The 12683-nt window shown below is 40.9% G+C and overlaps 1 protein-coding gene across 9 annotated transcripts in view; it reads right to left on the reverse strand.

Moving 5' to 3' along the window:
* Window positions 1-544: 544 nt before the first annotated feature.
* The window catches only part of PELI1 (pellino E3 ubiquitin protein ligase 1), a 46268-nt gene continuing 34129 nt past the window's right edge, over window positions 545-12683 (reverse strand). For all 9 annotated transcript variants that reach the window (XM_074864323.1, XM_074864320.1, XM_074864321.1 and 6 more), the window contains 6 exons: window positions 9377-9521; window positions 8143-8272; window positions 6466-6567; window positions 4273-4470; window positions 3976-4164; window positions 545-3021 (listed from right to left, as the gene is read on the reverse strand). In XM_074864323.1, the coding sequence (XP_074720424.1) occupies window positions 2455-3021; window positions 3976-4164; window positions 4273-4470; window positions 6466-6567; window positions 8143-8272; window positions 9377-9447 (1257 nt within the window). In that variant the 5' untranslated portion in view covers window positions 9448-9521 and the 3' untranslated portion in view covers window positions 545-2454. The remainder of the gene's footprint in view (window positions 3022-3975; window positions 4165-4272; window positions 4471-6465; window positions 6568-8142; window positions 8273-9376; window positions 9522-12683) is intronic.

Below are 12683 nucleotides of genomic sequence, written 5' to 3' on the forward strand. Positions count from 1 at the left end.
TCCAACCTGGGGGCGAGTACGTTGCTTTCCGTGTCTGCTACCATCCAGTTCTCAATCTATTTTCACAGTTTGGCTCTATATTCCTCACACTGCTTGGTAGCTTTCATCATGGCCTTCTCTGATTTTTCATATCCCCAGAGTCAACAAGATCAGGACCAGAGAAGTGTCAATCCAGTGTTGTGGAAGATGGAATCAAGAGCTCTTGACATTTTAGAAGATCCCAGCCATTTAGTTAAAGTTTTTGCTTACATTTCATTATTTGTAACTTACAGACTTATAAATGAAGAGATCATTTAAACTATGTCTTTTGAACAACAATCTTGCCTTTGTTAATGTAGGGTGAAATATAAAACACATTGAGAGGTCACATCTGAAAGGAGCCATTCAAATCCACGACTGGGATAACACGCAAACTCTTCACAGTTGCTTCTTTTTTGTGATCTTAATCCACACGTGCAGAACAGACAATTTACGTGACAGCAGAAGGGCCATCTCCAGCCACCTGTCCCTTCTCTTGGAAACAAAGCAACAGACAATCCCAGAATTTCTATTTTTGAAAAGTGTTTACTCACGTAGTTTGAATAAATTAATTTGCAAATAAAAATTAAACTACAGTATACTATAGTTTGAATAAAATGATTAGAACAACTACAATACAGGGATTTCTTGCTGCATAAATTTCATTACTTAATGCATATAATCTGGAAAATGTCAAAATCAGTTATATTTCTATGGAAAGGGAGTAACAGCAGTTACTTGTACATGACAGCTAACTGAACTTATCATACAGGTTTCCTGACACATGCATTTCCTGAGTGAACCAAACAATATATATAATTTCTTTTTAAAAATGGAGAAAGAATTGACAGTCAAAGTAAATAATTCATGACATCTAAGCAACATAGGTCTCTTTTTAAACCAAGAAAATTTTAGAACAGCTTCAAAAGGAAAAATTAAAGCTATGCTATAAAGTACAGAAATTTGCTACTGTCAATTATACAGTACGTATTTTGGAAAAAAAAAAGTATGAAGCTGGCCAGAGAAGCTCAACTCAATCCTAAAAAGGTCAGGTTGTGTATTTGCCATGAAGCACAGTGGGTTAGCAGCAAAGCTGATGTAGTGCACTGGCCTTTTCTGGTGGAGAGAGAAAAAGGAAGGGTAGGGAGGGGAGAGCAGAGAGAGACGATGGACTGGAGCCCGCCGCAGCGTGAGCAGAGCTCACACGAGCAGCCCGCGCCGGGAGCCACGAGCCCAGCCTGGTCCCAGCTCGAGCCCTCCCCTAACAGACCGCTGACGGTGACAAGCCGTGAAGGACGCCGGGATGCAGGTACGCATCCCTCGGCTACCAGGGGCCGCAACTTTGTTCCGTGCATGGCCTCGATGAGCACTCGCACCTCGCAGCAGGGTCAAGGCAGGCACGCGAAGCCCAGGGCTCCCACGTGCCAGACGAAAGGCAGAACTTCCGACCGACAAGCCCGTCACAAGCTGGGACTGTGGTCGGTTCACAAATCGCTCCCTGTTCCCCACCCACGCACACAGGCACGTCCACCTCTCCCCTCACCCCTTGCACCGAACAGCAAGGAACAAAGCGAGCCTCGTCTTTCAGGTTTGTTAATGTTTAACATCGGGAAAACTCTCACAAATGTCACTAATGCTAAAATCAAGAGATGTGTTAGCATGAAGGGAGAAAAAAATCCTTAATCTAGGCTAAGTTGCATATTCAAAGAGTCTGGTAAATATTCTCTTCATAACCAGATCTTAAGTTCAGTCCTACCAAAAAGACATTTTAAGAAGTCCTTCTTAGCTACCTTTCAACATGGTTAAAGCACACCTTTATGCCATCATAATTTGCATTAGCTTTGTTTAAAAAGCATTTTAACTATTCTAAGAACTCAGTACTTTAGATTAAAAAAGATTTTTCTACCATTTCCATCTCATGTTCTTCTCCATCCAGAACTACTCTACACATCCAATTGCTGGATGTAACACACTAGGACCATGCTACTCTAAACATTCTACGTATTTTCAATAATAAAGATAAATAGAAAAGAGTTAATATACACGTTATATTTTACAACGTTTGCATCCAAGCTGTAAACTAATGTTCTTTGAACTATTTACCCTCCATATACAAAAAAGAATGAAACAACTTTCAAACACCGTGGGCATGACTCAAAACCATTAAAGGGAAGGCATTGAAGTTTTCTCTACAACACTTCCTTCACCTCTTCAGAAGTAGTTAACTAAAAATAGCAGTTCTTCCCCCTTCTCCCCCCATTTCTTCCATTTCCAGACTTTTCTCAATAGAGAGGGATTTAGCTGTCGTAACAAAAAAAACAAAAATTCTTCATCTTAATGCAAACCAGCAAAGCCCAGAGAATACGAAAAACAGTCGGTTTAAAAATCAGAATCGCTTAGCTTATCAGTTTAGTGCAGTCCTCGGTAACACGTGTGTTAGTCAAGAGGTCCCTGGAAAATCAGTCTGATGTAACCTTGCTCACCAGCCAGCTGATGTGCACAGAACGGACAGGCTGCGTGAAAAGTGTGAGTACCATGAGGAAGAGGAATTTGGGACCAATATGCAGTTGTCTTTTCCGAGCACACGTGTCCACACGGGCTGAACGCGTGAGTTGGAGGTCCCGCATCCACATAAAATCCCGCTTCACATCCAAGCCACAGAGGCACATAGGGGCCAACAGAGCGGCACATGGGGCACTCGCGATCCTTCCCGTCTCTCTCCTCTTTGTTTCCCCAGTTGTGATAGCCGTGGACGTGGCCACAGTTCAGGTACACCCACGGCTGCTTTTCGTCTACAACATCTTTTCTCTTCATGCTGGGAAAGGCCAAGGTGTTAAACCCCACGGGACACTGGGGCCTGGCTGCATTTATTTCCTGTCTCAGCGCCTCCAGGTGCTTGACAGTCGGGGTGCGTGAAAGCCCTTCCGCCGTGCGCCACAGCAGTGTTGCTCCGCACAGGTCGATGAGAGAGCCATCCTGGAGTTGGTTCGTTTCGTTCTCAACCTTGTGATAGGCAAAGAGAAAGGAGGTGTCACCTAAGGTTACAAATCTGCCTGGAAGATCCAGACAAAAAGTTTCAAGCATCTCCTGATCGTCCTATACAAGATACACATCGAGAGTCCGGTGTAGCTTCTCTCTCTTTTTTTTAAAAAAAAAAACACCTTAAGACAACATTAATGTGTACTTCAAAAACACAAATTAAGGCATGAAAAGCCCCTCTCCAACCGTAACAACTACTCTCACCTCCATCCTCCCCACTACTGAAATGCATCAGGGAGGAATGGCACAGGGCAAGTTTTGTTTAGACCTCCATCACATTTTGTTTTCTTCAAACACACCTTTACACACGGGCTTTCCTCTCCTCCAGGAAAAATCAGCTGTTAGCATTCCGAGCGAAATGCATCACTTAAGTGTTTGTGTAGCTTCTTTTAGTTTCTTTTTGCTAAGAGACCCCGAGTCATACCAAACCAAATCACCTCCTGGAAATGTTGCCAATGCTTTCAAAGCAAGAGGAAGAGGAAAACTCAGAATGCCAAGGTGGAAATGGACATCCAGGTATATAGGTGTGTGCCAACAAAACTATTATTCTATAAAAAAAGGAAAAGGGGGAAAACCTTAAAATCATGAACTCAAGAGGGAGAATCGGGAAAATACTCTTTCAAACGTGCACATGACTGAGTTTGCAGAAGAGCATACTGGACTGGCAACTCAATTTAGGAGAGCAGTCTAGATCTGCAGTTAAGTACTAGTTTGTAGATAAACTCTGTCAGTTATTCAGGTTGAACAAGACACCTTCATGTATCAAGACAGACACATAAGAAGTCAGTGTAACTAATTACAGAGGTGACAGCTACACTGGATGAGGCAGATTAGGGCCTCTGTTTATGCCCAAGCTTCACCACTTATGGTTGTCCCCATTTTAAACACATTGCATAAAACATCGGTCACTACTCTTACCATTTTTCCCCTCTGCTGAGCTGATCTGGTTTCACGGAGGCTGAACACATTCCCACATACAGATATCTCTCTCCACACCCCTGGCTTGGAGTCTTCTGTAAATCCATTACGAGGATGCATAACAAGAACTCCATTTGTGGTTAGTCCATCCATTTGCCCATCTGATGTCTTCCACTTCGCAGCTTTCTCCTAAGAGAAATTTCATCAATGAAAACTTTTAATTTGGCCGAAGTGGAGCTATGAATTACTTTAAAAATAAGCCTCCACTGAACTCAGAGGAAAGATGAGTTCCCTTACCCCAAGAAAGATGTTTTTTGAGGAATCAAATCCTGCAGCATATATTCTTGCTGTAAAAGGAGGGTTACGTTCACATATGATTCTGCAGGCAAACCTTGATATAGTGCTCTGCACAGACTGCGTATCTGAATTACTCTGACTTCCAGGAACTGTATCTGTCACGACAAAGTCTATAGGACTCTCCGTTGACCGACCAATCTGGAAAGGGATTTTAAAAAAAAAAAAACATCCTGTTTAGAGGTTTGCCTTTGGGTCTAGGAATATTCAAGCTCAAAACATTTAAAAGCGATCAGGAAAAAAATCATGACATTCCAGTTTGAAGCATTCCCCTCCACCAATCTAAATTTAGTTTCTACCGCCTAATCTGAATTGATGAGTTATTCCACCTCCATGTGACCAAAGTTATTCTGAAGGCTGAGTACAGCCAACTGAAGGAAGGGGAAATAAAATGATGTAATTAAGTCAATTCTGAGACAGTTTCCCATTGAAGGCCTTCTCATCAGAAAGGTTACACTCAGGTCAGCCGGACCAGCTGCAGCAGCGCCAAAACAGCTAGGAAACAGCAGTTAGATGGAAGAAAAATGATATTCAGTGACTCTGCATGCCCAGAATATTCTGAACAATGACGGACTAGGTGGAGGTGCAGATGTAGGAAAATTAGATTATGTGAGCTGACTCTCCAGCTCTGGTGGGGCACCGAGAAGCAGCAAATCTGTCAGGAAAAACCAGGTACAAGATGTTTGTGGCAGGGAGGGGTTACATTAATATGCACAGAACAACAAGAATGCAACATCTGACTACAATTAGATTTTTGTACTAGCTATGCCTTCTTTTCTGTTTGCATGGAAGAATGAATTTTACAGTCCCACACAACGGTACTGGGTTTGATAGAACTGCATGGGTTTCACTGCTTTTCCAAGCAACTCATCTGGTCCTTTTCCTTATAAAGTATGAAGAGAAGTTATACTCCTCTCCCAAACATCCATGTAGCCAGGTTTAAAGCCCACTTACACACTATTTCCTTTCACTCCTTTCCAGAGCATTCAGCCTCTTATAAAATAGCTGGTTATACTAAGACTGATTAACTGCTGGGCAGGAGACCCAAAAGCCTGAGGTGCTTTTTGGTGAAGGCTGGAGAGCTTTCATGAGACTGAAACTGCTTTGTCAGAATGTATTTTTCTGTTGCTTCTTGTGCAGGATAACCCATCAGTACAGAGGGACTGCCACTGGCAATTTTAGAGCAGCATACATGCCACAGCACGCCTGAAGAGAGAACACTTACACAAACAATAGCTTATGCTGCAGTTAGCTCATTACAGCCCTTTTGCTCTGTTGTAGGTATTCGCAGTTGCATAGCAGCTTCCTCCACCACTCACCAACACCTCCCACCTCTTTAGATCCTGCAGTGGCGTCACAGCTAAATGCTGTGACAGCAAAACTCCTTGCCATAAATTAGCGACGACAACAACAACAACAACAGAAAAATCAACGCAAGATCAGTCCAAGAATCAGAAGGAACAAAGCACATTAACAAACCCCAAAACAAAACCCTTCCTTTTGACAAAAACAGGAAACAATTATAAGATATGAGTGTGCACCACAGCTGCAAATGCGTTTGTGGTTCCTTCTCATACATACAGGAACTGCAGCAAAGTTGCTCTGAACTGCCAGCACATCAGAATTGGGCCTCCTCCTCTCCGCATTTCCCAGCGCTTCAGGCCTATTTCTGGGTTTGCTTAAAGGAGTTAGGGGTATTTTTCACATCAGTTGTGTCAAAAGCTTTCCTGTATTTTTACACTGTATTTCTCCTACCCATCTTCAACTGGCTGATCCCGCATCCCTTTGTAAATGCTAGAACCAAAGTTCCAAGTGCTTAGAGAAATGTGCACTTTATTTTTCACTTTGCAAGGAGGGACTAGGAGACAGGTTACGTGACTTACAGACTGGCAACCAAAGGCAAAACCGTAATCCTGTGCATTAGTCATAAAAAACCCAACAACTTTCACCCCTGACCAAGCTTAAGAGATGCACAGATATACAGCCTCGTTCATGTGATGGCCTTGGGAATGAACAGAAGAGTGAAGTGACACATGTAAACATTTGGGTCTGAGGGAAAAAGCCTGTCAAGAGGTTGACTTGTTAGAAACTACCAAAAGTGAGTATACATTTATAGATCATATTTGCTTCACATACCTGGAACATATCTGTGTTGCTGTCATGTGTATATTCAACTACTACCGTCTGGGCCCGAGACAAAGTGTAAGATATGCTGTGTTGGTCCTTATTACTTATTGCCTAAGGAAAAAATGCCAAATATTATTGAACCAGTGAACAACAACTCCACTGAATACAGCAGCAAAGCAGACAATACATATAACCAGGCTCCTGTTCTACTCAATTAATGCATTAAGGCAGATGGTCGTTAGTGACACACCTGTAGTTAAACTTCACAAAAACCAGTCCTGGCCATTAAAAAGAGGCTGCAGGATTGATTCAGCAACAGACCAAACTGGTCTCTTCACCACACGCTGCAAAATACACATAACCAAGACATATCATTAGTCATGCTTTGTGTTAAAGCAACACTGGCCTCAACACAAAAGAACAAAACAACTGAGTGCAAAGGCTAAAACTGAATGTAACACCTCCATGGCCCTCTCAGCCTGAACTTCTCCAACCACAAAGCGAGGACAAAAACTTAGTAATTTCATTCTAAAAATGGGATCCACATTCATACTGAAATCAGTGATGATTAAGAAGATATAGACAAAAAAGTCAACAAGTAGTGGTGGTAAATAGGGTAAAATGGAGAAACTCGGCACAGGGTGAAGAAGTAGCAGCAAAGTAACCTAGGTTTCAGTTTGTTAGTCTAGATTTTCATTCTGCAACTACCTACAAGGAACTGAACAAACACACTTCTAAATAGTACTTACTTGAAGACCATGAAGAATTAGCAAAAATAAATGTTCTTTTCACAGATCTCCTATAGATGTGATTCTGTTACAAGAACTTTGCTCAGCAAATATTTTGAGAATATTTTACACCATTCCCTGAATTTAAGAATCAATATTCTTAAGTGTTAAGATATTTAGGGAGTCAAACACTTAACACTACTGTATTTGTTTAAGAGCCTGATCTTGACACTGGAGATCTCTAAACAACCCCTAAGCATTCTCAAATTCCATTAGTTTTAATAGAAATGCTCCATTTGTTATTGAACATAATGGCACGTACACTTGAATCACCACAATAACAGAATTATTTCATGGTAATACCTTCTCTACAATATATTAGTTTTGACATGAAATACAATTCAACTTCAGGACCTAAGCCCTTCCTTTACTGCTCTTAATGGGAACTCTGAAACTGATTACAAGCCCTATAAAACACGCCCTGCAAAACCCACCTGTCCTCATCCCTTGAGAACTCCTACCCACTGCATGGAGTAGCAAGTATACACAGAGCTTTGGCAAAGGATCATTTAAAAGTCAGCTTCACGTGAAGCAAAGTTAGCCCTAAAGCAGGAGTGAGTGCGAAAACAGGAAGTCTAGAACAGATGTCTGTAGTGAGTTTGGAAGGAAAACAAAATAGAAAGTGTTTTACATGACTAGCCTGTGCCCTGAGCATTCACGTTTCAAAAATAAACATTTTTCTTTCCGGACACAGCAAGAACTGGGCACCAGATTTGTTTTGCTGAACGGTTTCTTGCTAACCCTGACAGGTACCAAAAAACCTTGGATAAACATGAACTATTCTTTTCACAGCCAGAACTTCATGCTTTTTACATCATTCATCTCAGCGTAACAACTTCACTGAACTCTTTAGACAACACCAGTAGAAGTAAGACTTAACTAGACAAAGCAAGCTTACCTTTGCTGCTTGAGGGGTACAGGCAATGTGCACAGTGCTAGGTTTCACCCCATTTGCCTTGGGCCTTTTAAATAAAGCAAACCTACTTTTTCTTCTTCCTCTATCTCCATTTGGGAGAGACCCATTGTACCTATCAAAAAGCACAGAAAAAGAACAAAGTCCATCTTCCTGTATTACTTAGCTTCTCATGAGATACGGACACACAAGAACCTTCATTCTAAGCACAAAGTCTTCTTAATTAGTATGGTATTAAGAAGTACAGATTTCCAATTAATCACATTTAAATCTGAGAATTGATAAACACAATATTGAAACATGCCCACAGAATTACAGCATATACACACAAAGCTTGTAGGGCAAGGAATGCTACCCAGATTAATCTCAAAGCTACTAATCGACATGTGAAAGACTCAGGTCCCAAACATGAAAACAAGTAAGGTTATATGCCCATCTGTAGCTTTATCTCTAAGTGATGTGTTCACACTGTAAATGAAAGATTCTAAATACTCATCAACCCTGGCGGAGAGCTAGTATTTCAGAGAATTTTGACTGAAATAAAAACCCGTAGGAAATAGATGTGCTGTCCTCCGAGACTCCCATTTAATTCATTAGAAAACTCTCAGACTCTCACTTTGAACATGTCAACATAAACAGGCCAGCTGGCAAACTTGCTTTATTAAAATCTTCTGTTTGCACTTGAATATTAGTCAGCTACTACGTTCTTATAAAACTCCTTTTATTTTACTTGAAATCCTAGGGCACCTCTCCTTCCACATTATCACATTAGTCATCTGTCTCCGCGTAACCTGGAACCCAATGGGAAACCCTTCACGAATTGGCTACCTTTGTCATGAAATACTTAACTGGGAAGAACACAAGGGCTGAAAGCCAACTTACACCTACTCAGGCGTTTAGAGCCCTACCTCCATGCTCACACTGTCACGAAAAAGTATGCACACTGCGGTGCAATTCTCCAATATATCCCATTACGTATGACACCTAGTTGCCACTGGAAAAAAGCAGCCCTCCCTCCACTCCTTCCCTTACATGAGATCCACTACCAAAGAAAAGCTGACCAGCTCACTGTTCAGTTGCACGCTCACCAGATACACTGCAAAAGAGGGAGTTCAAGTGGTAGGTTGTGGGACCACCTCACAGCAACCTCCATTTTATCCAAAGTGCACCCTGAAATTCTACCTTCATTCTCACTTCCAGCCAAGACACAAACACTTACCCTAATACAATCAATTCACCATATTTTACTGGTGCTTTTGATGGATGATTTTCTTGATCAGGAGAAAACATGAGCTTAGCTAATGACTTCTTCTCAAATTTCAGGTCTCTGATCAAGAGTTGTGGAACACTTTTTTCATTATTTCCTGTAAAAACAAAGATAAAGTTAAGTGTTAGAAAATACTCAAATCCATCAATTACACCAACCTGCATGCCTGTCTGATACAGTAGGTACAATATTTTGTTTTCCATATTTTGATTTTGCCTGAAATAATTTTAAAAACATACATATAAAACCACATCAATTAAGGTTGAATTGCCTGAAAGAACTATCAGATCACAAAAAAACCCACAGTCAATTTAGAAGATTTCAGTATAGCCATGATAAACATTGTTTTCCTTCATGCTAGTTCTTAGTATAAATGGTATCTAGCTTTGGTTCAACTATCAAGAAGTAGAGCCAGGTAGGGATTAAATTTAAAGGAAAAAAAAAAGAAAAAAGCAAGACCAGTCCATTAGCTAGAGAGGTAGAAGTTTTCATGAAAAGGATCTGATTCAGAGCTTTCCAAGAATTTCTGAATTTGCAGATGGAAGGAAGTTGTATGACAATTTGGTATCGAGTCTACCATACAAGTTTGGGATGTGCAATGCGATCTCTCATGTTCAGAGACACAAGTGATACAAACAGCTGTCTGAAGGAGATTTCCTGAGGGAATTCCATGTAATTCTTTATGTAAACAGTCTCTTGAAGTGCAATTTTTCGTCATACTTCTCCTTTGAGGGACAGTTCACACTAGTATTTTTTTAAAGCTTCTCATTTCCAGACATCCCTGAACTATCCAACCCATCTCTGACTTTCCTATCAAGAAAACCTACCCAACAGAGCACTTGCTCAATAAAGAATAAATCAGATGCTAGCCCATTTGAGGCTTTCTTTAACAGAAATAAGAACATTGTCTCGGTCCTTCCAGGTAAGTTTTCATACCAACTCAAAAAGGTATCAAGCTTTTTTAACACTGATGGTTAACATTCTGCCTTTGTGCAAATACACACTTTGGTCCCATATAACATTTCTCAAATCCTGTCATCCACTTTGATCATGACTACAATGCTGTATCTCCATTTTCTTCTACCTCAATTAGACTGTAGATATTAGCATAAAGATGTCATCATGCAGATTTTATCTACCCCCATCTTATGCCCTAACAACAGAAGAAAGGATGTGGCAGTGTTTGACACCCTGCTCACGTTTGTTCAGAAGCTGATGCAAAGATCCCTTTACTGACCTGATCTTTACCCTCTCCCAGTCCTCTCTGCTCCTTCACAGAAAAACTTGGCCTTCAACATCTCTTCTCAATCTACCAATTTCTTGTACAGCATGGATATGTTGATTCCCACCTGCAATCAGCTCACAGTGCTCTGAAAATTCAGTATGCTCCTTCGTGCTTTCTTACATTCTATCCCACATATTTAGGAGGGCTTCACACAGGTACACACAAAGACATCTTACTGTCCTACAAACTTTGCTGTGATGCCTGCAGAACACAACCAGGTGGCTAAATCAAAACTTTCTTTTTCCTTGCATTTCTCATCATTTTCCAAATCTCTTCTCCTTTGCTCTCAAGTCTGGGTACTGTGGTTTTCATAGTGCTTGAAATAAGAAGTTGACTGAAGACTGTTTTTGTGGTTAGCACACATGTAACATTACCACAATGGTATCCTGACCCACTGCTAGACGCACGAGCATGCTGTAATAAACCTGATCTGCACAACACTCCTGTGAAGCGCCTGCATCCCAACTACACAACAGTTACACCAATATGGTTTTGTTGCATAGAAAGCAGTGTGCATTTTCAGTAGGCACCTATCCTAGTTCAAGCCTTAAGATATCCGTCATTTAGCTGGTGCAGAAAGTGCCTTATCCTGATCCAACGGGCCCTGTCTGTCACACAGAAATAGCAGCAGTGCCACAGGAGAGAGCAAAGCAGTATAGTTTGCTCCGAATCATTTCTAGATTGCTGATCCACGTGTAGCAGTAACTTAAGGGGGATGGTGAGGGTACCTGCTGTTGTAGGTGGGGCCCAAAGTCTTGCCTTTAATGAAAATTGACCTTAAACTCCTATCATGCCAGTAGTCATAACACATCAAAGTGGAGATTGTCCCGTTCGATAAACAGAGTCCCACAACATTAATTGTGTTCAAAGTTTTCATGTTTGCTACAGCCATCTGGGGTCTTCCTTGCCTCCCGGCATCACAAACCTACCTTGGAGCACCACACCAGCACTTCCCTGAAACCACGTGCCTTTGAAGGTATCGCAGGCAGTGGTTTACTGACATTAATACTGAACTACCTAGCTCTTAGTGTTTAATAGCGCTTTGTTCTCTAGCTCCATCTCCTTTCTGAAGTATTACTACTTAAGAAGTGAGTATAAACCTTAAGTATTTATCTGTGCATAAAAATGATATATTTTCTATAAAGTATTTTTGCTATCAACTTCAGCATTTCTTGTTTTGCTTTATTTGAAAATCTTCTTGCATTATAGCTGCTTATATATTTCTTCTAAAAACAGCTCCTCATGTTTTAATCTCCTCCCCAAATTATTAACCTATTTTCTACTTGAGTATTGATCTCCTCAGCAGCCACTCCCCTGCAATTCAGTCTTCTCCACATACAAATAATTTCATCTTGGCCATTGCATTTCTCATGCAAGGCTTCACACTTCTCTGCTAGAATACATAATGGTTGTCCTTTGAATTGACATTTAACAACTCAGAAGAAATACTGCTATGAAATCTACAGCACTGCCCATTAGGAAGTAGCATAGGACTAGTAAATACCATGACAGGGTAAAAAAAGATTTTAATAGTATCCACGCAACACTATGGTGTTTGATAAAGAGCTAATCCATTCACTAAGAGAAGGTGGGAAGGCAAGCATTAAAAATAAATAACTTTTGCCATTAGTACCAGAAAAGGTTTGGTATAACTCCTCCTCTGTTCACCCAAGTGAACAATTTCATCGAAACCTGAGGAATACATCTCCCAGTCACCTTCTGAGTCTCATTAAAAGTAACGACACATGAACAGTTAAAAGTGACTCTGCTTTAAAGAGTTACCTGAAGAGGTGGCCAGTAACCTCCTCAAGAGATAACTGAGCAAAAATCGTAAGAGGGGCCAACAGTTCTAAGGGGCAGACTTCAGCAATACAAGAAGTTAACTAGAAAATGCCAGTGTAAGGAAAAGTGTCCAACACCTAACACTCAGCTCGCCCTCAATACATTTTTTTGTTTCACATTTAAAGAAATCCA

This window comes from Strix uralensis, chromosome 3, assembly GCF_047716275.1.
Source record: "Strix uralensis isolate ZFMK-TIS-50842 chromosome 3, bStrUra1, whole genome shotgun sequence".
NCBI classification, from domain to species: domain Eukaryota; kingdom Metazoa; phylum Chordata; class Aves; order Strigiformes; family Strigidae; genus Strix; species Strix uralensis.